The sequence below is a fragment of the Mastomys coucha genome, unplaced genomic scaffold (assembly GCF_008632895.1).
Source record: "Mastomys coucha isolate ucsf_1 unplaced genomic scaffold, UCSF_Mcou_1 pScaffold18, whole genome shotgun sequence".
In the NCBI taxonomy this organism is placed as follows: domain Eukaryota; kingdom Metazoa; phylum Chordata; class Mammalia; order Rodentia; family Muridae; genus Mastomys; species Mastomys coucha.
Window position 1 is genome coordinate 108,009,154 of NW_022196900.1, and position 26,119 is coordinate 108,035,272.

Sequence of the window (26,119 nt, forward strand, 5' to 3'; positions counted from 1 at the left end):
GGGGCTGTGCCTACGACCCAGGGTCTGTCTGTCCCAGGGTCTGTCTGTCTGTTCCAGACCCTTTTCCTGATTCCTGGTTAGTTGTTGCCCTACTTCCCTTCCACAGCACAGCCCCAAAGGACTGTGGGAACGTAGTCCCAGCAACAGGAAGGCCCCCTTCACAGTCTCGTCATTGTCAGTGGATAAACTAGGACAGAGCCCCTGTAGATCTAGGGTGCTGGACTTCCTGCCCTGTACCCCATACCCCAGAAGCTCCTCGTAGAGCTGTTGGAGTTCTTGGAGGGGGGAAGAGTGTGTGGCCCGAATCCTCCCAGCAGGGAACCGCTGTGGGGGACCAAGGAGAGACTCAGGAACAGTTGGTGTCCAAGGTTGTGGAAGGTCTCTTAAGCAGAAGGGGGCCTGGTATCTTCTGGGCAGAAGAGGAATTGGGTCCCTTGCTCTCTCTGATCCTGGGCAGAGAGTGACCCTGGCTTTCAGCAGAATCCCCTTAGGCCTTGGCCTTGAAGTTTGGTGTAGATTGAAAACAGCCTCCATCTTGTTAGCTGTTCTCTAGGGTGGGAGGGCACGGGACTTCCTCCATCAGTGAACTCCTCGCCCAGCTGAGACTCCGTGCCTGTGTCCCTGGGGCAGACAGCAGGTTGAGGGTTCTAGAACTGGTCCCAGCTTGTTACTGTAGGGCATAGCCAATAGAAGGGCTCTCCCCCGCCCGCCTTCCTCAGTGCTACCCTACACCCTCTGCCTTGTCCCCTACCAGTGTTCCCCTACCCCGGAAGTGCTGCCCACCACAGCTCTGGGGCAGGGTGACTCGGGATGCATCCACCAGCAGGAAGGGAGTGTAAGTGCCTTGCCAGCCAATGGAGGGCAGCAGCTGGAGGCTGGGGGATGTCACCTGCCCCCTGTGAGCTCCTTCTGCTCCAGCCCCCCGCTCTACCCCTTATGAGTCACTGGGAATAGGGAAGGATGGGGAATGAAGCCCCAGTGAGCTCTACCCAAAAAGAGGGAGAGAAAAGCTGCTGGCTTAGAACCTGACAACCAAGTGGTGGGCGCTGAGGTCTTGAAGACCCACCATCCCCTTCTGCCTATGCCCAGAAACAGAGAGCCCTTGTCTTTTGGGTCCTTCAGCTTCCCAGGACCCAGAGCTCATGAGATAGGAAGGACGTTAGAATGAGTCTGGCTTCAGCCTCGCCTCCTACCTGTGCAGGTGGCTCATAGCTCTGCCTGCTACACTTGACCTTTTGATGTGGAGGGACTAGCCCAGGGACTGCAGCAGAGCCTGGGAGGGCCTCTGGCCTTAGGGTGGGGCTTATTTCTGAGCTAATGATGGTCTGCAGCTGCTGATGGCAGGTACCAAGGTAGAGGGAGGCTTGTCGGGAAGGCCTAGTCAGGCTGGTGCTCTGAGGAGATGGGGAAGCACAGGAGTGGGGGGCTCCTTGTCTCTGGGAGGGGAGAGGGGCCTCTTCATAGTGTCTTGGCATCCTGGAGACCACGCTCTGCCTGAGTGTGAGTGGGGATGCTGTACCGAAAATCTACTCTTATGTGGTGAAGAGAGAACGGACTCTGCAGTGGCTCTCCTTGAAGAGGAAGGGCAGTGGTGGGCAGTGTCAGACAGGCCACAGGGTAGGCTGTGGGCACTGGGCTGGGAAGATCGGGGAATAGCCTGGGGTGAACACCCGCTGCCCCTCAACGGGCCCTATCGTGGAGATGATACAGGAAGTACGGGGAAGCGAAGCAGGACAGAGCTTAGGTTTATAAGTTAGCTCAGCAGTAGTGGGATGCTGCCACCTGGTCAGCTTGGAGCCCAGCTCCCTCCTCTTCTCTGACTGGCCCCTCAGGCTTTGAGGTGCTAGCCTCAGCTCTCTAGTGCCTTTACCTGGCTGGGCTCACTGTGGCTCTGCCCTTCCGCTACAGCCATGGAGACCATGGAGGCCTCTTGTGTGGAACTTGTGCTCGGGAGACAAGGTGAGGAAAAGGATGAGGAGAGACCCTGCTAGCCCCAGGATGCTCTGCTTTTCTTGAGCTCCCTGCAGATCTTGGGCACAAGATCTTCACAGTGGGGTCTGCCTGGGCTAGCTTTCAGGGTACTTCCCTGCTTTAGGGGGGGCTTGGTACACGTTAAGATAGAATAGCGGATCTCCTTCCGCCAGAACAGACCAAGGAAGGCTTCCCCACTCTCCATAGAGTCCTTATGCATACATTCAGGAGAGTTCTCGGGATGTCCTGCCACTGGAGCTAGGGATAGAGCAAGGAGGGTACCTGCCTGACTGGGTGAAAGTGGCAGGGGTCCAGATCCAGGAATCATTAACTCCAGGGTCTCCTGGTGCCAGGTCTCTGCTGGAGTTGGCTAGATATGACCAGGCATTGGGCTCCCGGAAGTGCCTGGGGCCAGGTGGGGCCAGGCCACCAACACTGCTGGCCTTACAAACACCCTCTCCCTCCAGCTGTCTGCTGTCACACTTTCCTCTTCATGCCCTTCCTGGGACACTAGACCGTCATCCTGTACAGTCTGGCCTCAGTTTCTCAAGTCTCCCTGGCTCAACCCTGGCCCGTCCTCCGTCCCCCCTGGCTTCACGCTCACATTTTGCTGCCAGCGCAGGGCACTGAAAAACTGCTGGCACTGCCAAAAACCCTGTGTGCGCTATGACTCCCCAAACATCCCTTTATTTTTATTGTTCTGTTAATTACTGTTTAAACTTTAATAAGTCACTTCGTCAGGAGGGGGGACCTGCCGTGAGCTTTTCTGTGCAAACATGGGCTGGGAGTGACTTGGGTGTAATATAACCCTTTATGTGATGTGGGGATGTTTAGATTGTAACAGAAACTTGTTATTTTAATGACAGTTGGGGGGATCTGAGCACAGAAAAGGAGAGAGATGGGCGCTCTCCTCCATTCCCACCAAGGGCTTGGAGTGGCCAGGCTTCTCTAGGGCAGCTCACTTTCTGCCACAACAGAGGGTCCAGAGAGCAATGAGGCCCTTTTGGGTAACCCACTGGGCAGCTACTGATGGAGTTGGGCAGGCAGACTTCTAGAGATGCCTTCAGAGGGAGCCTGGCTCTGTGGGGTGGGAGAGACTGGGTCGGCGAGGCAGAAAGAAAAAGCCCAGTGTCCACAGATGGGGTGTAGAAGACCGTGGCAGTTGCTGGATCTTTGGGCAGAGTCTGGCAGTGCCATGTGAGGTTGGACTCTGTACCTACCTTCCTCCAGGGCTGCAGAGAAGGGGTCTCTCACTCTGTAGTTAGCGTTGAACATAATAGAAGTGACACTGTGTGCTCCTCTGTCCCAGACGGTCATCCCTTAAACACACTATTACAGATGTGGACACTGGGATCCAGGACAGAGGAGACATGCTTGAAGTGTCAACTATTTAAGAGGAGGGAAGTATCCTCTTTGGGTTGTTTTCTTTTGGAAACTGCCGAAGTCCTGGTGCTGCATATACCAGGAGGGTGGGATGGAGGTGGTAAGGCCTATGCCGCCATCTGTGATGATCTTATCAGCTAGTGGGAGAACTCAGGCAGGACTCACCTGCAGACCCACCTTCCATCATGATTAACTGGTGGGGGAGGCTGCTAGGGTCACCCAGAATCCTGGTGATGGAGATTCCCTGCCATCTTCCTCATGTGGCTTGCTTTCCTTCATCCTCAAGACCTAGAGTGAAGACAGCAGCTGCTGCTGCCTCAGTTTCCCCCACAGTCACTTCCGTCACATATCTGCTTCCAAAGTGGGGGCCTCTCTACCCTAGGGAAGCCACTTTGTTCTAAGTCTCTGGGGATCCCGCTAAAACTCCAAGACACCTTAGGACAGATTTCCCTGCTTTCTTTCTTCTGTCCATCTGTCTGTGTGTGCATGCAGCCAGCCTTGGCTACATCACTGTCTCTAGAGCAGTAGAAATAAAGGAGTCTCATGCTCACCATCAAGGGCCTGCTCCTGACTGGTGTTGATGAAGAGGCTTCTGGGAAGGGTAACAGTAAGCGAGGCAAGACTGGCAGGGTAGTCCAGCTGAGGAGTCTGCGCACTAGCTCACTGTCTAGCTCTGACTGCCTCTCATGGAAGGAAGGCACCTCAGGGGCCGGGGGCGGGGGAGGCACTGGCTCTCCCATGCTCCCTACCTCCTGCCAGGCAGGGCAGAGTCAGAGGTTCAGGTCCTGATGCCCTCAGGCTAAATGGACAGCCCCCAGATGGTGGCCGCGGCATGGACCACGAATCGCTGAGGTTTTCCTTTTCCGAGCAGCGCGTTTCCCTAAATTGTCTTTGACTGCGTGCATGGGTAATGAAAGTTTATGCCCTTGTTAGAAGGACAGGCGGCCAGTTCCAGTTAGAACTGGGGCTGTCTCCCTGCCAGCCCCCTCAGCCCCCTCCCCAACAGGGGAGAGAAAGACACAGAGAGAGACAGAGAGACAGAGACAAAGAGACAGAGACAGACACACACAGAGAAAGGTGGTGTGTGTGTGTGTGTGTGTGTGTGTGTGTGTGTGTGGGTGGGTGCTTGTGGGTGCGTGGGCGCGTGGGCACACTCACAAGAACAGCCCCTCCTTCCCCGGTGAATAAGAAGGGCTGTTAGGGGAAGGGAGAAGGGACGAAAAAAAAAAGAAAGAAAAAAATTTCCATATTTGTGTAAGTTGCTTTAAAAGCATTTTATCATGTCATAAAAGAGGGAAAGTACTCTGAGAAATTGATCCTCTCTGCCAGCCCATTGGACAGAAGGACGCTCGGATGTTAATGGCCATCCTGCTCCAGGGTGGCTTATTAAAAAATTTATACATAAATGCTTAAAATTGCATAAATTATTTAAAAAAAACCAACAAAGTAAGCAATTTGAATTCCCTCTTTTCCACCCCTTCACTCTGTCCCTCCTCAGGGCCTTCCTGGTCCCCGGGCTCCTGTCCCCCTCCTCGGGGGTGTTCCCTTATTTTCTCCACTTCCCGCCACACCCCAGACACAGTCTGCCCTGCCTTCCTTAGGGGCTTCCCTGCCTCACCCACAAATTAATGAAACAGCCAGCCCACCACCACCACTCACATGCACACGCACTAATAAAAACACCACTAATAATGCCCCAAATCTCGAAATTAAATATTAAGGCCAAAGGAGGCGGACGTGGAGTGGGGCTGCCGCCGCCACTGTCGCTGAAGTTGGAGCTGATGAGTGTGTCTCTCGCAGGCGTGGAATGTCACCCACACATCCTGGAGACCGGAGTGGGGAGTTTTATGATGGTTTTTCATTGATTTGTTTCCCCAGCGCAGCTGCCGACCTCTATTGAGGGACAAACATAATCAGCACTGACGCAAATTAGATGGTTATTCGTTTTGAAAATTGACAGAAAAACAATAAAAAAGATGAAATGCTCCCAAATCAATAGATATAATGAAATTCAAATAATCCGAGAGATGAGGTCTCCATGGCAACTGATAATGTGGAAAAGAAAACAATTTAATAAAGGACAGACACACTTTGAAAACAGATTGGGCCCGGGGAGGGGGGCGGGCTGGCGGGCGGAGGGCTGGAGCGCGGGCGAGTGAAGGATCACTGTCCGTCCCAAGGACACCCGCCATAATTAAGCGAAGCTTTCGGCCCCAGAAAGTGCAGATTCAGGTTTTAATACACAAAATTATTTCAGGAGCAGTGAATCGGAAAGTCGTTTGTAATGACCTTCCTGAGAGGCCCGGGCGCAGGGCATGTTGGAGGCTGGGCGGCCAGGCCGGCTGAGTTATGGCATATTTGTGTTTTTATAGTGCAGAGGGGAGGGGGTGGTGGTGGGGAGGGGGGGGAGAAGGTTAAACAGTATTTACAGCTCAGTTGTTTTCAGAGAGGAAAGAGAAATAGAGTTCATGGAGAGATGCAGCGGGCAGGAGGCAGGCGGGTGAGCCGGGAAGGCCTCCCATCTGTGGAGAGGGGAGGTGGGGCCAGCAGGTCTCCCCCTTAGGATGCCTGACCCGTGTCTGTTTCCCAGCTCTAGAGGGTACTCAGAGCTGCCCCCCTGCTCCAGTTCCCGGTATGGCTTAGCTAGTGGTATCTTTTCCCTCTGGAGCCTCACTCAGGGTAGATGGGAGCCTATCTATGGCCTGGCTTTGGACCCCCCCAACTGTCCCTACTCAGTAAAAGGGTGGGTGGGGCTTTGCTGCAGCTGCTACCAGAAGGTTGCCCTGCTCATATTCTTCTGTCTCTGCACGCCACCATTCATTTAGGTGATCTTTCCTTCTGGAGCCCAGTGCTGGGACTCAGTGGGTAAGAACCCAGACAAGTACCTGAGGACCACCGAGACTTCCCTTTGGCTCTGCTCCCCCCACCTTGAGCTCACTTTTATCACGTTTGAAGACCTGAGGGCCACAAAGAGGAAAGGGACCAAGTTGATCCTTTCTATGGCCCTCCAGAGCCACTGGCCTGCAGCAGGATAGTTCAGGAATTAAGAAACCATCCCCGGGAGGGCCTGGCATCTCTTCTTCATGCTGCCTCCCCTCTGGCATCAGGGACTGTGTTGTGTTCTATTACCATGACTTCAGAGCACTTTCAAAGCCTGGGCCACTCTGTGGGCACAGATGTGCACATAATGTAAACACATAACCATAGAGACATATACACATACACATGTGAACATGTGTGTGTGTGTGTGTGTGTGTGTGTGCAGCCATGCACACAAACACAAGTGGGCAGGCACAAGTGTGTTTTTGCTCAGTGTGTGTTTTAAATCTCCCCTGGGTGGTAACTCTCTTTTTTCTCCCCTTCCTGTTTGGCTGTGACCTGGGGGAGATTGATAGCCAGCCTGTGCGGTGGATGCTAACAGTTCCCCTGATTTATAGAGTTACTTACGCTAAGTGAGGCCACTTAGACGCGTCTGGATAGTAAACCTTTTAACTGAACTAAAAAAAAAAAAAAAAAAAAAAAAAAAAAAAAAAAAAAAAAAAAAAAAAAAAAAAAAAGCATAATAAATAAATAAACAAAGGGGGGCAAGCTAGGGCCCGGTGACCAAGCCCCGCCCATACCCCCCGCGTGTGGATTTGTTGAGAGCCAAGAACCCAAGTGTAGCAGCAGCAACCATGCCTCCCTCCCACAAACACTCAGAAGCCCTTGTATTCCCAGCCAAGGTTGGGATCGGGCCCAAGAAGGGATGTCGCTCTTTAGGGTACAGTTGCCGGCCAGGAGAGCTAGAGAAGGGGGCTATTTGTATGGAGATAGACTGAGCAGTGGGAGAGGAAGGAAATGAGGGGGTCCCTGTCCAGCACCCCTTCTTCGCTTACGTGCTTTCATGTTACAGCTGTGCTTTTTGCCACAGTGATGGCTCTTGTAATGCCTTTCGAGATTTGCTCCCACGTCTGTACGAGCAGGCCACTGTGTAGGAGCCAGGATGATGCAGGAAGCCAACCGCCTGCCTTATTTTCACAACACTGCCTCCCGTTCTGACCCAGGTGCTGGCCTGTAGACAGTGCTCTGAAGCCGAGTTGAGACAGAGGCACAACACTATCAAATCGGGGCTTGTAGTCTGTGAAGTTTAAGCTCCTCATGGGTAGCCAAGGCAGAAACTCCAACAGCACACCGCCTCCGAGACCCTGGGACAGCTGGCTGGAAGGCTGTGGGAGGTGTGTGTAGGGTTTAGGCCTGTGGCCTTGGACGTCTGAACCTGGTGGGAGTTGTGCTCTAGTGCTGACTAGGTGACAGGAAGCAATTACAGGCTCATTGCTTCTGCTCATCTGGAAATGGGACCAGCACGAGTGACAGAGTGGGATGGGGGGAATCACCAAGGTATGTGCCCAGGCATATTCTCCTGCATAGACGATGTCCTGTGGGGTGACACTGGCTATGTGACACTGTGGGCTAGGAAAGTCACTGGAGCCATCCAGCAGTGCCCAGGGCCCTGGCCAGAGCTTCAGGCCAAAGGCAGGCAAGGCCCCACGCACCCCCACCACAGGGAACTGGCTGCTGGCCCCTACCTCCCCACCTCCTGATATACAGCGGGCATTAGGCCGCCCAAAGGGGATACTGCATCCTTAGGAAGAAATATGTCCTCATTTTTCTTAAACACCGTTTCCACTGAGTGAAATGTTTAGAAGGGACGCGCAGGGAGAACTTTATTTCCTACCAGGGAGTTCAGAGCCACCAAGCAGAGACCATAAAGCACCGGAGCCCGGTGGCTGACAGGCAGCCTGGCCACGAAATACATTACTCATGGGGGTGGAGGTAGGGGGCTGCCAGGCCTGCCCAGCCCCACGGGACTGCCCCCACTCCAGTAGGAGCAGCAACTCCAAGACCAGAGCTATAAGCCAGTGGGCATCAAGACTCTACTATTGTGCTCGAGCTGTCTGAGAGAGAGGGTCTGGCTGAACCAGGTGAGGAATGAGCAGCTCCTCCAGCTACCCCGGTCTTGTCTTCATGGTCAGGAGGGCTAGGGGACATGGGCCCAGGTGCAGCCCTCTGAGCCCCCCTTTCTCACCAAAGCTGGCAGGAGCTCTGGCCTTCCCAGCCTTCAGAGAGAGTGAAGGAGATTCATGCCATATCGGGCCCTTCTCCCGAGGCTCTCCCTTCATTCGATTTCTGAAGCTGGCTGATTTGAATATTTATAAATATCAGTAAATTATTTATTGTAGCAATCTGCTGCACCATTTTATCCATCTCAGTTAACACTTTAGGGGGCTCCGAGTTATGGGAACAGGAAGTGAGGTGGAAGAGGAAATGGGGTAGGGGACAAGAGAAACTCCTGTCGGGAAGCCGGGGATGTTTCAAGCCCAGCCTCAGTGGCTCTCATTAGAGTGTCTTCGTGCTCCGGGAGGTCTAAGGCTCCAGGGTCAGCTTCCTTCTCTGACAAATGGGATTCTCATGGTCCCTGCTCAGCCGTCCTCAGGAACCTTCCGTGAGTCCCTGCTGGAACCCATGGACAGTTCTGCCTCTCTTTATGGAACTGTGCTTTTCACTTGGATGCCCGCTGGGGGCTTATTGAGTTTCAAGCCTCATAAGGAGAATTGGGACCCAGGGAGCAGGGAAGTGGCTGAAGAGAAGGCCGGAAGGGACAACCTCAGCCTCCTGTCTGTCCTTGCCTCCTACTTCCTGGGTCGAATGGGCCTTCCCTGTCTTAGCACCCTGCCCGAGACGTGACCTCACACCCGCCTGTTGCCCCTCTCGGAACTCAGCACCCTTTCCAGCCCTTGCTTCCCAGCCAGACCCTGTTGGCACAGACAGACCTCGCCTTGCCCTTTTGCAGTGCTTCTCCAGGAGAAATCTGGCCCAGGCTTGGAGCTCACCGTGGGCAGAGCCAGGCCATGGGCTCAGAACTCTGACCCAGGACTCTAACCTATACAGTGTACTTCCTAGTGTTTACCCTGCTGATGCAGAACTGCTGGGCTCAGATACAGGCTGCCAGGAATGGAATCCACTCTTGCAGGTCTCCCCCAGCTACCCTCTCCTCTACCTATCTCCACCGTCACTCCTGAGTCTGCCTGTCTTTGGGTGAGCAGATCGGGAGCCCCCCCGCCCCCATCTTCCCATTCTCCTGCCCCAAGCTTGCCTCCTGGGCAGTATTGTTCCCAGAGGAAATGTCCAGTGTAAATAGAGCAGCGGGCAGGCTGGTGGCGGGAAGGAGATGAAAGGGGCGGGCGGTGACAGGGCCGGGGACGGATGGCTTCCTTCCATTGAGGCCTGGCCATGGCGTTTATATTCTAGGGAAGAAAGTCAGAGGAATGTTTACATGGACAGGAGTCTGGGGTCAGACCAGTGGAGTGAGTGTGTGTGTGTGTGTGTGTGTGTGTGTGTGTGTGTGTGTGTGTGTGTGTGTGAATCTGTAGGTCCCAAGGCCTTAATGGAGGAGCTGGTTGAAGGTTTATGCGGACCAGAAGGCAGGCAAGCAGCTCAGCTCTCAACCTCATACATAAGTCTCCCCTCCTGCTGCCCAGGCTCACAGGCACTCACGGGCACTTATGACTGTAAGCCTGGCTTTTGCCTGGCCTCTCTGTCCCTGTGTCCTAGGCCCAGACACTTCCTACTTCTCCACCTCCACCCATGGGACCATCAGTAGAGTCAGGAGGAGGGCAACATCTGGAAGGCAGGTGGTCTGGGGCAGAGCAGCAGCTGGAGGGCAGGTGCGGAGGGAGTTGGTTGGAGCAAAGGGGCCTGGGGCAGGGGGTGGGCCCTGGGTGCACAGCTGCACCGCAGCTGGTGGGGGCCCAGGCACGGAGCCGAGATGGAGAGAGGGTGGGTTGTACCGGGTGGGCCGAAGTTCAGGGAGGCTCCAGGATGGGTGGGGACCAGAGGAGGGGGTGTTGCCAGCAGCAAGTGCAACCCTGAGAGCTTGTGCTTCCCTCTTCCTTGGGATAAATATTTATAGATTCATTTGCCGTCTGCCATACACACTTGGCTGCTTACCTTCTGGTAAAAATAGTGCAGGCTCTTCCACTCCTGCCTGCCTCTTCCTATCTAAGACAGGGACAAAGGAGCCAGGTGAGGCCTGCTACCCTGCTGCAAGTCATGCAGTATCAGAGCCCTGCCGATGGTCTGCCCAGAGGCTCAGCCGGATGGGGTGTGACCCTGAGCCCTATTGCTGAGTTTCAAGATGGATTCACATGTGGCAGCTCAGGGATTTTGTGTTGGCAGCATAGGTCTGGCACTGTGGACAGCCGTGACTAGAGTAGGCATTGGCTTGGTCAGGGACCACAGGCCCTAAAACTGTGACCTCTGGGAACAGGTCTAAGCACATCTTTCTGTAGCAACAGACTAGGTTGGCTTTATCTAGTCGAGGGCTAGGGTGAGCCTTGCATATCAGCCGCTTGTGACAAGGCAAGGATCTGGGGCCACTGGGCCTTGTGTATTTGAAAAAGTGGTCAATCTGCATGTACATATCAAAGCAGTTATCTTTGTATAGCACAAGGCCTCTATAGCCACAGGTGGGCTCTCAGGGCATGTGTTTCCATATGATGTATTTGACCATCATGGCTCACGGAGCAGAGCTCCTCCCATAGCCTTCTGACCCACTGGGACATGCCAATTTCCCTGACAAGAGCTGTGGGAAGAAGATGGGAGAGGGGATAGATCCCTGTACGGAAAGGTATTGTGAGCCACACTACAAGGTTTAGCACACAGTAGGTATCCTTACTGCATGGATGGCTGGACAGCTGACAGATTGCTGTATGGGGTTACAATGTGTATGTGTGTATCTACCCTTGTTAGTCCTCCTGGCCAGTGTGCCCGAGACCCTAGGAGGCCTAAAGTCTAAAGTAAAGACAAAGGAAAGGCTAAGCAGTGTGTGTATGTGTGTGTGTGTGTGTGTGTATCTGTCTATATGTCTGTGTGTGTGCCTGCGTGTGTCTGTGTGTGTTTGTGTGTGTATGTCTGTATATGTGTGTGTGTGTCTGTGTGTGTGTCTGTGTGTCTGTATGTCTGTGTGTGTGTGTCTGTGTCTGTGTGTCTGTGTGTGTCTGTATGTGTGTGTGTCTGTGTGTGTGTCTGTATGTGTGTGTGTGTCTGTATGTGTGTGTCTGTGTATATGTGTGTCTGTGTATATGTGTGTCTGTATGTGTGTGTCTGTGTGTGTCTGTGTATGTATGTCTCTGTGTGTGTCTGTATGTGTATCTGTGTGTGTATCTGTGTGTGTCTGTATGTGTGTGTGTCTGTGTGTGTGTCTGTGTATGTCTGTGTGTGTGTCTGTATGTGTGTGTGTCTGTGTGTGTGTCTGTATGTGTATGTGTCTGTGTATGTATGTCTGTGTGTGTCTGTGTCTGTGTGTATGTCTGTATGTGTGTCTGTATGTGTGTATCTGTATGTGTGTATCTGTATGTGTGTGTGTCTGTCTGTGTGTCTGTGTGTGTGTATCTGTGTGTGTGTGTCTGTGTGTGTATCTGTGTGAGTATCTGTGTGTGTGTGTGTGGGGGGGTGTCTTCTGGCATCTCAGTGGCTGTCTCCAGAGATTAAACACAGGATCTGTAGCTCCAACTGGTACCAACTTGTCTTCATTGCGGGTCCTCTGGGTTAGGAAATAAGAACTCTGTGTTTGGGTAGCTGACTGAGGTTTGTGGAAGGGAAACAGTGATAGGAAATGGCCAGATTTGATGTGGAGGTGGGGATGCGGAAAGCAGAGAAGACCATGGGAGCAGGAGGCCTTAGAGAGGTCCCGAATGGCTAAGGGGAAGAGCCCTGCCATCCAGCCAGCAGTAGGAACCAGGGGCAGGGGACAGAGCCAGAGACCCAGCCTGGCAGAAGAGCCGCCAGAGAGCAAGGTGCTCAGGTGGGAAAGGTGCCAGCCAAGAGCTGCTGGGTCGGTAAGGCAGGAGGTTGGCACGAGCTGGAGGCCGGCTGTGGCTGACTCTTCCCTGGGGACCTGTGGGGAGGTGGAACATTGAGAAGTAGAGCCAGGCTGCCAGCAGGGCAGCGTTGCCACTTGTCAGCCTTACCTTATCCCGACCGCTTGCCTGCCGCACCCTCATTCCCTGTGTTAATGGACTCGTCACCTCACAGGGGGGCCATTCCAGGCTAGGCAAGCCTAGGAAATTCTCTCAGGACTCAAAGAGTCGTTCATTCCTTCATCATGAACCACCTAGTTCATGTTGGGTACTGGATCAGGCTGAGGCAGGGCAAGGACTGAGTTCAGCCTGCAGCACCCAGGCTAATACAGGAGATGAGCGCATGCCAGGTGTCTCAGGGCAGTTTGACAGAACTGTGGTCAATCAAGGGGATGGTGAAGAGCTACTTGGGGGTGGCTGTACTTGGTATGTAGGCCTCTCACCTCTGTGTCTCCCTCCATCCCTGCAGCTGAGAGCACCCGGTGCACCGACCCACCTGCAGGCAAGCCGCCAATGGCAGTCAAGCGCAAAGGTGGCCTGAAGCTCAATGCCATCTGTGCCAAGCTAAGCCGACAGGTGGTCGTGGAGAAGGGAGCAGAGGCTGGCTCCCAAGCCGAAGGTAGCCCACTACGTCCCCGGGACAAAGAGCGCAGTGGCCCTGAGTCTGGGGTGACCCGGGCTCCCCGAAGTGAAGAAGACAAGAGGCGGGCGGTGATCGAGAAATGGGTCAATGGAGAGTACTCTGAGGAGCCCGCACCCACACCAGTGTTGGGGCGCATTGCCCGAGAGGGCCTGGAGCTGCCCCCAGAGGGTGTCTACATGGTTCAGCCACAGGGCTGCAGTGATGAGGAAGATCATACGGAAGAGCCCTCAAAAGATAACAGTGTCCTGGAGGAGAAGGAGTCAGATGGTGCACCTTCCAAAGATGACAGTGGCCCCAGTGCCAAGCAGGCTTCAGGTGTGTGTCTGGCCGTGGGGGGAGGAAGAAGGAAGGCTGGGAAGGGGGCCCAGTTCCTTGCAGAGGCCCAGCAGGCAAGGGTGGAAGTCCAGGGAATTCCTCTTTATTCCCTCCAAACACTGGCACCTCATCCAACCCAGCAGGATTGGAGAGATGGGGTGGGAGTCGGGGTTGGAGGGGAGCCAGGACAGGACTGGTAGCTTCCGGAGGATGAGAAGGGCCTTGGGGCGCTGCTAGTAATGAGGCTTTGAGAGGATGGCGGGTCAGGTGGGTGTGTCCGCAGATAGACTGGACGGATGAATTGTTTGGGGCTCCGTGGGTGACTGCACATAGCTGCACAGGGATGAGTCTGTTTGGGGCCCATGGTACCTGGCCGTGGTATGAGACCAGTGGGGTAGTGCCGATGGCAACTTGAATGGCGTGAGTTCTCATCTCTGAGTCCTCTCTCGGTGTCTTAGCTGAGATGTCTAGAAAGAACTTTGTGCTCCCACACCACCCTGTCACCTTCCCAGTGTCCCAACCTGCCCTCTGAAACAGGACCTCTTAAAGCCCCAAGGCTGGCTCAGCCCAGCCAGCAGGTGCCCCTCACCATGCAGCTGCCTGGGGCCATGCTCCTCTGGTTGACCTGTTTCCCACGAGACAGTGGAGGCCTGGCTTCCTCAGTGTCTCCTTGTCCTTAGCACACAGCAGTCTTCAGGGGAGGGCTGGCGTGGCATTTCAGACAGGAGAGGGGTCTCCTCTTGGGCCAGAGCCCTGGGACTTAGGGCCTTGGCTGTAGTCCCGAGTCTCCTTCCTAGGCTTATTCCTGGAGTCCTGTGCTTCCCCTGCCTGCTCCCCTGTCCCCTTCCCCCTGCAGCGAGGGGCGCATCTCCTCCCTGTGCGGGGAGCCCTGCGCAGCCACATAATTATGCATATAAGATATAAACAGAGCTGTTTAATTATCCTTCGCCACATCAGTGACAGAGTAATTAACAAACATTGCAAGATCAATGAGGAGAAGTGTGACCTTCAGTTTCCTCTGATAGGAAAAGCCCTTGCTATTGCCAGACACAAGGTGATTGTGCTGGGCCTGAGGACAGGAGAGGGATCGGGGACAAGGGCTGCTGTCCTCTCAGTTCCCTCATCCCACACCCAGCTCCACCGTGGCCAGGGCAGTTGGGTAGTCTCTCCTCTGGCCTCCTCCTCCTCCTCCCAGGAGTTGAGCTGGGAGTGCAGGAGCAGAGCCTCTGGCCGGTCCCCTTCAGCCCTGGGCACTGGGTCCCTGATCCAAGCCCCATCTGCCCACTATGGGTTTGGCTCCCGGGACTTTGGCTGTCTGTGGGACCCCTGCTGGTCCCCTCCCTGTTTGATGCTGCCTGCCCTTCAGAGCCTTCTGTTTCTCTGCCATATATAGTGAGGCCTCAGCTGCCTCCTGCTATTTTTAGCCCTTTTCCCTGGTCCCTGAACCACTTCATCCAGCAGTCAGAGCCCACTCCCAGGCCAGCCCCCAACCTGTGTCTGTAGCTCAGGCTCGTGCTGACCCATCAGCTTGCCAGGGCAACTGTGTGTAAGCTCCTTGGATCACTCGGGGTGTCAGAGGGATGTCTGACTGTCCTCTTTCATGTCTAGTGGGGTTCCCCCCCCATGATGGCTCAGAGTCCCACCTTCCACATGGGCTTTCCCTCCTGCTAGGGTCCACTGCTCCATCAGCTCCCCTTCTAATAAGCTCTGAGACTCCTGAAGCTGGCGGGGTTGGAGGGAGTCAGGGGTCCATGCTCTTAGGGGCCATCTGAGTGTGCTCAGATGGAGAGAACGTGGGCATAGGTAAGGTATGGGTGTCCCTGGGCTATTCTCTCTCTCTTGTCTCTGTGTACCTAACCTGGATGCTGAGGCTAGCCCACAAGAGGTGTACAGTGGAGAAATGATGGACAGCTGGGCACTGTCCATCTGCTGTGATGACACACTGTGTGTGGAAGATGGAACACAAGGGGCTCCCTTCCCTGGCCCTGCTGAGGCATATCCTGGGGCACTGGGTATGGGACTTGTGGGATTGTGTATGTGTGTGTCTGTAGATTTGGGGACAGTGTCTAGGGACATGAATTTAGCATGTATATAAATGTGAGCACATTATTATGGATATGCATATGAGTACAGTATGTGAGAGTATGTGAATATGTATATGAAAGAATGCATGCTGTATGTGAATATGTATATGTGTCCTTATGGGAGGGGAGGGAGGGGGCAAGCAGAGTTCTCAGTATGTCCGGTATGGGTGGGGGCGGGGGAAGAGATGGACACCCTGCTCTCTGGCCTCACCCTGGATCCAGCAGGGCTTGAGCTTCACTCTCCCAGGTGAACCACCCTCCTATGTGAGCAGAGAGAGCTGCCAGGTGACGGGGGGTGGGGGGGTGGGGGGGAGGTTGAAGGGCTTGTCCATGATGTGATACAAACCCTGCCTGGAGTGGCGGTCTGAGTAGGCACATTGGCATAGTCCCAGCCTGTCTCCAGCTCTGTTATTGGGGGGGAAAGTTATTTGAGGAGGTTGGGCAAGAGGTCAGATCCCAAGGCTTCATCTGCCCAGGGGGCCGTGAGGACTAGGCATGATCCTGCAAGGCCGACCCCAGACTCACAGTGGCTTCCTCTACTTTGAAGTGCTGCCTGACCATAGTGGTCCCCATGCCTACCTGTTCTGTTCCTCGTGGCCACTGCTCCCACCTCAGAAAGCCTTACTTCCAGTAAAATAGCTTCTCTTTCATATTAGGCCAAGGCGAGAGAGTGGAGACATTTATGAAACTTTGTTTAATGTACTGAAAAGCCATCGGCCAGAACATTTAGGAAATTGATTTTCCTGGCATTGATGAACTCGTTTTATTTTACCCCAGTATTAATTACTTTTTTTTAAAACAAATTAATTTAAGAGTCGTAAAACCTAACAAGTGGGCCAAATGTCCATACATCATGTCCTGCTCTGCCCCTCCCCACGCTGGGTGGGGGCTCAAGGTAGAGGGGCTTCTCCCCTTCCTCCCCTGCTCCCTCCCAGGAATGACGCACCCCTCCCCGCCCCCCAGGAGAAGCCTCCTCTCTGAGGGACTACGCTGCTTCCACCATGACCGAGTTCCTCGGCATGTTTGGCTATGACGACCAGAACACCAGGGATGAGCTGGCCAGAAAGATCAGCTTTGAGAAGCTGCATGCAGGCTCCACCCCCGAAGTGGCTGCCTCTTCCGCGTTGCCCTCCTCTGAGGATACCCTCAGCAAGCGGGCACGTTTCTCCAAATATGAGGAATACATCCGTAAACTCAAGGCCGGCGAGCAACTTCCCTGGCCAGCCCATGGAAGCAAGGCTGAGGACCGGGCAGGCAAGGAGGTGGTGGGCCCCTTGCCCAGCCTAAGGCTACCCAGCAACACTGCCCACCTGGAAACCAAGGCCACCATCTTGCCACTGCCATCACACGGCAGTGTCCAGATGCAGAACCTGGTAGCCCGCGCCTCCAAGTACGACTTCTTCATCCACAAACTGAAGACGGGCGAGAACCTGAGGCCCCAGAATGGGAGCACTTACAAGAAGCCATCCAAGTATGACCTGGAGAACGTCAAGTACCTGCACCTCTTCAAACCTGGGGAAGGCAGCCCTGACATGGGCGGGGCCATTGCCTTCAAGACAGGCAAGGTGGGGCGCCCCTCCAAGTACGACGTTCGGGGCATCCAGAAGCCAGGCCCTACCAAGATCCCGCCGGCCCCCAGCCTGGTTCCTACACCCCTCACCAATGTGCCCAGTGCTCCCAGCGCCCCTGGACCGGGACCCGAGCCACCTGCCTCCTTGTCCTTCAATACTCCCGAGTACCTGAAGTCAACCTTTTCCAAAACAGACTCCATCACCACGGGAACTGTCTCCACTGTCAAGTAAGGAGCCCCACCCCCACCCCACCCCCACGACAAACCCCAGGGCCGGACAGGATACGGAGGCCCGCCTCCCTACCTGCAAAGCTTACCGTGGCGGACACAGCCACTTGTGCAACTCAGACTGCCATGCATGTGCTTCCATACGCACATGCACATGGGCACACATGCATGACTGCTCCTGTGCCACATCCAGTGTCCTTGCACTGCTCTTAGACCTACCGTGGCACATCTCCCATGCACCCTCTGATCATGCACCTCAAAGGCTGCGGTTGGTAGGAGGACCTCACTCCAGGGTGGGGACGGGGGTTGGGGCCCAGGTGGTGGCCTTGGCTCCTGGTCCATTGAATAGTCAGGGAGAAGATGGGAAGTTGGGTGGGGGCACCTCCTGTGAACTAACCAGGAACAGAGGCCTGGCCTGGGTGATAAAATAGTGGGTCTCCTAGGGCCTAATGACACCCGTCCCATAAACCCTTCTCTCTGCTATAGCAGGGTGGGGCCTACGGGTCCTAAAGGCTATGAACCAGGCAGATCCAGTTGATACCCTTTGGTATGAGGGTGGGAGTGAGTGCCCATGCCCTACATGCGTATGCCTTTCTCTCTTGTCTCTCTTCTCTGGCTGCCTAGTGTTTTTCTTCATCCATCATCCCATTTATTTGCATTGCATGCTGGGGGCTCCGGGCCCTGGCCTTTACCCAGGTTAACTGTAGGCCTGGCTGGGCCTCCAGCCCTCCCTGCTCAGGGTAGCACACTCCTGTCAGAAATGGGCTAACAGCTCCTCTGGGCTTCTGCCACCAAGTTTTTTTTTAATACCACCCTGACTGCCACAGAATGATACAGGGCCTGGGAGAGAGGAGCCACGGCCCAGGGCAGGGAGCTGCCCATCAGATGCTCCTGGGGCTTGAGGCCACCCCCATCCGCTAATCGGCTGTGCCCTGTGTGTCTTACCAGGAATGGATTGCCCACAGATAAACCAGCTGTCACCGAAGATGTAAACATTTACCAGAAATATATTGCCAGGTAGGCCCTTGTGGGAGGAGCCTGTGGACAGAGGTGGGGAGGGGGGAGCCAGGAATGCCCAAGGACTGTGAAGCCACCTGTGTATTTGTTCATCCCCAGGGCTAAGGGGTTGCTTTCTCTACATCTCCTTTCTCTCGGTCTCTAACCTCCTCCAGAGAGACTACTCCTGTGTCCATTTCAGACCCTCCTTTTTGGGGTAGTGTGGGCAGCACAGTCCTTAGGCAACTTATAACCAAAGTATGACCAAAATATAGGAAAAGGGCCTGGTACCAGGCCTGCCGCAGGTGAGTACATGGGCCCCCTCTGCAGCTGGCCCGCGTCCTGTCCTCACGTGGCACCTTGGATAGAGTGCAGACCACAGTAGAGCTGTTGGGGTTGGGGAAAATGGAAGTCATATTCTCCGTCTGCTGTGGCCTGCTGGGATCCCAGGGGAGGCCCCGATGAAGCCAGCCTTGAGATCTATCCTGAAGGAGACAGGATTGGCAGATGAAGATCCGTCTGCATTCATTCCCCAGATTGAGGCTCCAGAGGGACATGTGGCAGGGGTCACACCCTGGCGGCATCTGTCTTCCCGTGGTCTTCGGTGTTCTTCCTCAGCCTCTGTCTTCTCTCTACTGTCATCACTTCTATTAGTGCCTCAGCAGATGGTCCTTTTGGCAGCTTCCATTGAAATACTGATTGCCTGTGGCTTTCCCCATACAGTGGGGTTTGTCCCCACCCCCATCTCAAACAGTGCGTCATCCATTGAAGGGAACAGGCTGGCTGAGTGAAGTGCCTCCCCAGGGCTGTCATGGATGGCTTTCCCCAGAGTGGCTGGTCCTGTCTGGCAATCACCAAGACTGTGAGAGCCACGCCCTAGCACATCTAGGCTCAGAGAGGGGCTATTCAGTGGCTGGTCGGCAGCGCAGGGCTCTTGGCCCTGCACTTGGCTGGAAAGTGAGCTCCCTGCCACGGGAAGCCAAACAGATGCTGTGCTTTAAAAATTCATAACTCTGGACTGTTTCAAGTGTCAGGAAAAGCCCAGAATGCAGAGAGAGCATTAACCCCTCTGCGCCACAGCCCGGGATTGGCCTAGCCAGTGGCCCCTCCCGGGTTGAGCTGCCAGTGTAGTGCGGGTTTGGGGCGGTCAGGCCATTACCTGCTAAAAAGGCCTTTGGGTTGTGTGGGGCCCTGGTCTCCTCTCCTGTCTGGTCTGTGTCTTGATGCTGTGGCCTGTCCCAGCTGCTGCTTTCCCACCTGAGTCCCGACCTCTGCTCCACCTGGCCCTGCCTTCCAGGCAAGTGTGGCAGCCAGGCAGCTCGGCAGGCCTGGGCTCCCTGACAGGTCTAGTTACTCGCTCTGGCTTTCCAGCCTCTGCTCTTTCTCCCTTGTGCCCCCGTATTTCCACCCAGGCTCCCTAAACCCCAGAAGTACATCTTTGTGGCCCAGATGAAAATAAGTCATTCAGGCCTGGGTTCTAGAAGAGTCCTTTCAGCATCCTTGAAAGAGATCAGTCTGACCCTCCCACTCCTGTCTTCAGGTTCTCAGGAAGTCAGCATTGCGGCCACATCCACTGCGCCTACCAGTACCGCGAGCACTATCACTGCCTGGACCCAGAGTGCAACTACCAGGTATGGCCCAGCCCGCACTCACCAGCCAGCCTGGACTCCTGTGGGAAGTAGGTGGGGGCGGGGCCTCTACAAGCCACCCTACTTTGACCTGGATAAACAGAGAGCTCAGGACTAGTCCTCTGCATATTCCCAGGCTCCTGCTAAACAAGCAGCCAATAGGGTCCTCCGCAAGCAGCCATTGCTGGCTCAGTGGGGCAGATCCCCACTTCCTTTCACAGAGAGGCTAGGCCCAGCAGTCTGCACCTCTTAGCTAACTGTCTTTCCAAGACTTTCGAAGGTGTCTTACTGCTTTCCAATTGAACTGCTGAGATCACATGGTCAGCACTGCTACCTGCAAGTGCCATCTGCGCAGGCCAGCCCCCTCTGTCTCGACTGCTCAGCCTGTGCAGTGGACTGGGGTAGAGCACGCTCTCACCCCTCAGAGCCCTGGCCTTCAAGGCTAGCCCAGGGCATCTTCTGTGCTCCTGGATGTTGGAAACCTCGGGAGAAGTCAGGGGAGGAACTGTGGTTTCTTAGTCCTTGGAATCATTCCTGCCAAGGGCCAGCGTGCCGGGAACTGGTTGGGCTGTCTTGACCCTAAGCAGGGTTATTTATAGGGTGACCCGAGGGCCTTGGGGCCAGCCCTGGTCCAAGCACTCTTGGCACATGGACTTGGGGCACAGGCTTCTGCCAACTTGGTGTTCTTTTCTGGCAGAGGTTCACAAGCAAGCAGGACGTGATCCGACACTACAACATGCACAAGAAGCGCGACAACTCCCTGCAGCATGGCTTCATGCGCTTCAGCCCGCTGGATGATTGCAGTGTCTACTACCACGGCTGCCACCTCAATGGGAAAAGCACCCACTACCACTGCATGCAGGTGCCTGCTGTGCCAGCAGCCTGTGGGCTCTAGAACGTCCCCTATCCCTCTACTCCAGGAGTGGGGCTGTCCCAGGGGTCAGGGACCTGATTGGCCAGGACCTTCCTTTTCTCCTGATCCAGGATAGAGGTGGCTGGCATGTAGAGTCTCAGAAGCTCAGATGTCGGCAGTGCTTGGTGGCCAGGGTGGGGCCCTCCCTGTTGCCATACTTGGTGTGGGGGAAATTCAGCGAGCTGTTTATATAGACCGACATTTTTTGGGCTTTAACACCAAGAGCAGCATTGCGAATGATTCCTGCAGAGGTTTTTGTTTAATTCTTTGTTTTAATGCCACACCGGGTCTGGGCTTTTTCAAGGTGTCAGGCTCAGGAGGGGCAACTTTGGGTTGCAAATAGCAGCCGCAGCCTCCCCCGTGTTTGTCAGGGACTGTTATGGCCTCTCTGAAGCAGCCTGGTGTGAGGAGAGGGGGGCCTGCTCGCTGGGCCTGAGATGGTGCAGACACTGGTACGGCCCAGCCTTCGAGGGTGCTCAGGGCCACTGCTTTTTACTCAATATGGCAACATTGCCTGCCTGGCCCATCTGTAGTGGGTGGGAGGGCCCCATGCCCAGCAGCTATCATCCACTAAGGCAGTCCTGGAGCTAAAGGTGACCTCTAGGGTTCAGCCCTTGTCCAATCCTAAGACTTTAAAGATAGGGCCAGCACCTAGGACCCCCTACACCCAGCTTCTCTAGAAGGTGGCTCCCTCAATTGAGCCAAAGTATAAGGGGTCCAGAGACCAATCCTCGGCAGACCAATCGCAGTCACTGCCTGGGAAGGCTGGAGGGTCACTGCAGGTTTTCTTTGCTTCAGAGCCTGGGTTAACCTGAGGCGTCAAGAGGTTCGGAGGTGACAAGCTTCCTTGAACGGAACCCCCACAACTCTGGTCCCCCAGAACTCTGGCTCCGACCATAGCACTGGGCTCAGTTGGAGGAGGGCCAGCCTTGCACCCTTAACCAGCATTCTGGCCTCCACAGGTGGGATGTAACAAGGTGTACACAAGCACCTCAGATGTGATGACCCACGAGAACTTCCACAAGAAGAACACCCAGCTTATCAACGACGGCTTCCAGCGCTTCCGAGCCACCGAGGACTGCGGCACAGCCGACTGCCAGTTCTACGGACAGAAGACCACACACTTCCACTGCAGGTGAGTGACTGCCACTGAAGGCTGCCAGAGGGACCAGCAGGCCATGGATCACCAGGGCCCTGCTCCTTCTTGGCGTCAGGGCTGCTTAATGGCCCTGCCTTCAGTTGTTCCCCCAACCCCAGAAGGGGCTGTCCCTCCCAGAGCAGGGGACACCCAGTCAGAGCAGGGCCTCCCTTGGGTCCCACAAGACTCGGTGTCAGTCTCCTCATGTCCCCCGCAGGCGCCCTGGCTGCACGTTTACCTTCAAGAACAAGTGTGACATCGAGAAGCACAAGAGCTACCACATCAAGGATGATGCCTACGCCAAGGATGGCTTCAAGAAGTTCTACAAGTACGAGGAGTGCAAGTACGAGGGCTGCGTGTACAGCAAGGCCACCAACCACTTCCACTGCATCCGCGCCGGCTGTGGCTTCACCTTCACCTCCACCAGCCAGATGACCTCACACAAGCGCAAGCATGAGCGCAGGCACATCCGATCCTCAGGGGCCCTGGGGCTGCCAGCCTCCCTGCTGGGCACCAAGGACACAGAACAGGAGGAGTCCAGCAACGACGACCTCGTGGACTTCTCTGCCCTGAGCAGCAAGAACTCCAGCCTGAGCGCCTCCCCCACCAGCCAGCAATCGTCTGCATCCCTGGCCGCGGCTGCCGCCACCACTGCCGAGGCTGTCCCCAGTGCTACCAAGCCTCCCAATAGCAAGATGGCGGGCCTGCTGCCCCAGGGCCTGTCTGGTTCCATTCCCCTCGCACTGGCCCTCTCTAACTCAGGCCTGCCCACCACCACACCCTATTTTCCTCTCCTTCCTAACCGTGGGAGCACCTCATTGCCTGTGGGATCTCCGGGGCTCCTGGGCTCCATGACCTCCGGGGCCACAACCTCAGCAGCCCCTGACATGCCAGCTCTGATGGCTTCCGGAGCTGGAGACTCGGCCCCCACAGCCGCCACCTCTCTCTCGGTGCCCCCTGCCTCCATCATGGAGAGGATCTCTGCGAGCAAAGGCCTCATCTCACCCATGATGGCTAGACTGGCTGCGGCCGCCCTCAAGCCCTCTGCCACCTTTGACCCAGGTGAGCAGGCTGGGCCCTGCCCAGTAAGCAAGCACACTTGGAAACTGGCGACTCCCAGTACTCAGACTGAAGAAGACGGGGCAGGCTGGGAAGAGTGTCTGCCCGGCCCACACGCCTGCATCCCACACTTAGCTGCTCCTCTCTGCTTGGTCTCTGTCTCCATTCTGTTGATTAGTTTGCCCTTTGGGGGTGTCCCCATTTTGGCCATGTGCCAGGGATTCACTCCTTCTCTGTATGTGGAGCAGGTCAGTGGTTCCTCTCTCTGAGCACCTGGGTGGCCTAGCGGCACCAGGTCTCACTGGCTCTGTTAGCAGTGAGTCCCTGAGCAGAGTCCTCCAAGGCCATCTCTTCTCTCCGCTTCGAATTGTAGGCCCAGGGAATGGGTATTGGCATCCCACACCTGTATAGCATGACTCTCAGGCTTTCCCCTCGGCCCCCTTTCTCTCTCCTCTCTCTTTCCATTTTCTTTGGGAGTTTTTTTTCTCCTCTTTCCTGTTTTCCCTGCCTCTTTTCCTCGGAGAGTAATCAGTGCCATTTGGATTCCTAGAAAGAGTTCAGATCCCCCACCCCCACCCCCCATATGGCTCCTTCCATCCTTCTTGCTCAGAGTAGCTGGCTGGCTACCTGCTGAGCTGGCTACCTGCTGAGCTGGGTGCTGAGGACAGAGACTGAAGCCCCACCCCGCAGAGCGGGTGGGACAGGGAGACCTGCTCCTAGCCATATCCTCAGTAGCCTGGCTGCCCAGCTTCACGCTCCACTCCCATCCAAAACCGTCTTAGAACCAGCCAAGACCGAGGGTCCCTTGCACCCACGTGGGGCTCTGACCCCACCTCTTGGGGATGCTAGTCAGGAAAGGGGGCTGGGCTTTTTCTCTGGAGCCTAGGATAGGTGACCGCAGGTGACTACTGTAGTGTGGATTCCGGAAGGCTAGAAGTTCTCTCGGTTCATGAGAGGGTCGTGGCCCCTTTGGAATTCCCTGTCTTCCACTTCAAGTGTGGGAGGAACTTTTTGTAACTACACTCACTCCTCCAGCCAGGGGCCTGCAGGCAGGGCCACAGAAGTCTCTGCCACCAGACTGTCAAGATACTTTTTTACCCTAGAAACACCTCTCTCGGCCATCCCTCTCCCACCCCCCCTGAAAAAAAAAGAAAGGTCAGATAAAGGGGAGGGAAGCTGTCTCCCTTCATCTTTAATAAAATGTCACTTGCTTCTGTGGAGCAGCTCTCTGTAAGCTGTAGTGCCTTGGGGTAAATTAATATTTCAGTCACTTGGGGATTATGGGGAGCAAGGCTCACTGGACACCCTCCTGTCAGCAGCTTCCTCTGGCCCTGCCCCGTCAGCCTCCTGTGGCCTCTTCCCACCAAGCCCCCTCATACCCAGCCAGGCATCCAGGGTGGGCCTGCAGTCTCTGCCCTGGACAGCTTGACAGACGGATGAGGTCGCATAGGTTGAACCACCCTGATTGGCCCGTCAGCCTTGATAGCCCTGACACAGCAGATGCCCTCCTCGGGCATGCTCAGTGCAGACAGGACCGTCGCCTCGGCAACAGTGGGCAGGGACTACGTAGGGGCCGCTCCCAGTCCAGATCTGCCACTTTCCCTCAGCATTAACAGAGTCTTTAATAAAAGCTTAAGCGGCAGCCCCACAAATCGACTGTGACAGTCGGTGGTGGAAATGAAGGGCCCCTGTCCCCGCCCAGGCCCCCTCCCCAGCCACCTGCTCTCCTCCTCCAGGAGACCCTAAGCCAGGACAACTTTGACATAATTTTGCAATAATTATCACTTGAAGAATTGCCACACAGGGGTACACGTCGCAAGTGATCTCATCAGCAGGAAGAACGCTGACCAGCAACTAGTCCACCCACCCCGCCTATTCCGCACACTGCCCTCCCAGCAACTAGTCCTCCCACCCCGCCATTCCGCACACTGCCCTCCCTGTGGGTGTGAAGGAGCGGGGGTGGGGGGGCTACTAGACTTTGTGCCTGTGGGAAACCTGAGGAAACCTGAGCTCCTCTGATCCCATCTTCCCTCCCCTCCCCTGCAGGAAGTGGGCAACAGGCCACCCCCACCAAGTTCCCCCAGGCCCAGGTGAAGCAGGAGCCTGACACCCCAGGTCCCCAGGAGGCCTCCCAGGACCACAGTCTAGACCTGACTGTCAAGGAGCCCAGGTGAGGCATGGCCAGAGAAGCTCCTGCAGACACTGGCCCGGGCCCCACAGAGGCGGTCTGGGCCTCTTATTCTCAGCCGGCCCTGGGGACCAAGCTGAGCTGACCCTCCTGTCCAGGGTTCACTGTCACTGGGCAGTGACAGCAGAGAGTAGAAATCTCAGAGCCCTGGGCTTGGCTGACTGGGAGGGAAGGGCCTTTGGGCCTGGCCCCACGGATGTCTGAGTTGAAGCCTCTTGGTTTGTGTGTTCTAGTAATGAATCAAATGGCCACGCAGTCTCGGCAAATTCATCTCTTTTATCCTCGCTTATGAATAAGGTAAGAACCATCCATCACACGCCTCCCGTTCCCCCACCCAGAGAAATTAAAGCCGTGCTGGGGGGTTGGGGGGATGTGTTTGTTTTTTAATGTTTTCCCTCTAATAAGATGAGTTTGTACCATTTAAATTTTGAGGCCATTTTTCATCAAATATAATTTCAGAGCCACTGCTTACAAATTAATTTAATGAACTGGCTGAAGAAATATATTTCAGCCTCTGACACCCTTTTTTTCCCTTCGGATAGAGGGCTCCAAAAGCTTTTCCAGAACCCTCTAACTTCTCTGGCCCTCAGTTATTAATGTTATTTATTTATTTTATATATTTTTGTTTGTTTAAAAAGGGGTGGGGGAGGGGAAGACCAAAGTGGGAGCAAAGCATCAATTTCCACTTTTCGGCTTGAGTAATGGTCTCGGACGCCTTCCGGAGAGGTCGCTCCAGAACATTTATTTTAAATAATGCAGGGTCTTTGTAAATTATACATCATCTCAAATATATTTTCCCCTTCACATGATAAATTTGACTGCAGCAAGATTAATTTGGTTACTGTACACAAGTGACTGGGTTGAAGAGGGAGCTGGGTCTGGGCTGGACCTCGTGCAGTGTGGGTGGGTCCCAGCTGGGCAGCATCGGGGGCCGCAGCCCCGGCTGCTCATGCCCGCCCTGCCTTACTGCCTGCCCGCCCTTGCCTGGTTGCTCTCCTGCTGACCTTTGCCCTCCTCTGGTCACCTCCCCCTGCTCCCTCACATTCCATGTTAGCAGCAACAGTGAAATTTCACCCCATGAAAATGTCTTAACCTCCTTTGCATGA

General features: G+C 55.1%; 1 protein-coding gene across 5 annotated transcripts in view; it reads left to right on the forward strand.

Annotated features, from left to right (window-relative positions):
• Positions 1 to 26,119, forward strand: part of Casz1 (castor zinc finger 1) — a 151,370-nt gene that overhangs the window by 113,032 nt on the left and 12,219 nt on the right. For all 5 annotated transcript variants that reach the window (XM_031379474.1, XM_031379477.1, XM_031379475.1 and 2 more), the window contains 9 exons: positions 12,721 to 13,209; positions 16,257 to 17,091; positions 18,040 to 18,108; positions 19,628 to 19,718; positions 20,413 to 20,577; positions 21,591 to 21,763; positions 21,984 to 22,828; positions 24,872 to 24,995; positions 25,247 to 25,310. In XM_031379474.1, coding sequence (XP_031235334.1) covers positions 12,721 to 13,209; positions 16,257 to 17,091; positions 18,040 to 18,108; positions 19,628 to 19,718; positions 20,413 to 20,577; positions 21,591 to 21,763; positions 21,984 to 22,828; positions 24,872 to 24,995; positions 25,247 to 25,310 — 2,855 coding nt within the window. The remainder of the gene's footprint in view (positions 1 to 12,720; positions 13,210 to 16,256; positions 17,092 to 18,039; positions 18,109 to 19,627; positions 19,719 to 20,412; positions 20,578 to 21,590; positions 21,764 to 21,983; positions 22,829 to 24,871; positions 24,996 to 25,246; positions 25,311 to 26,119) is intronic.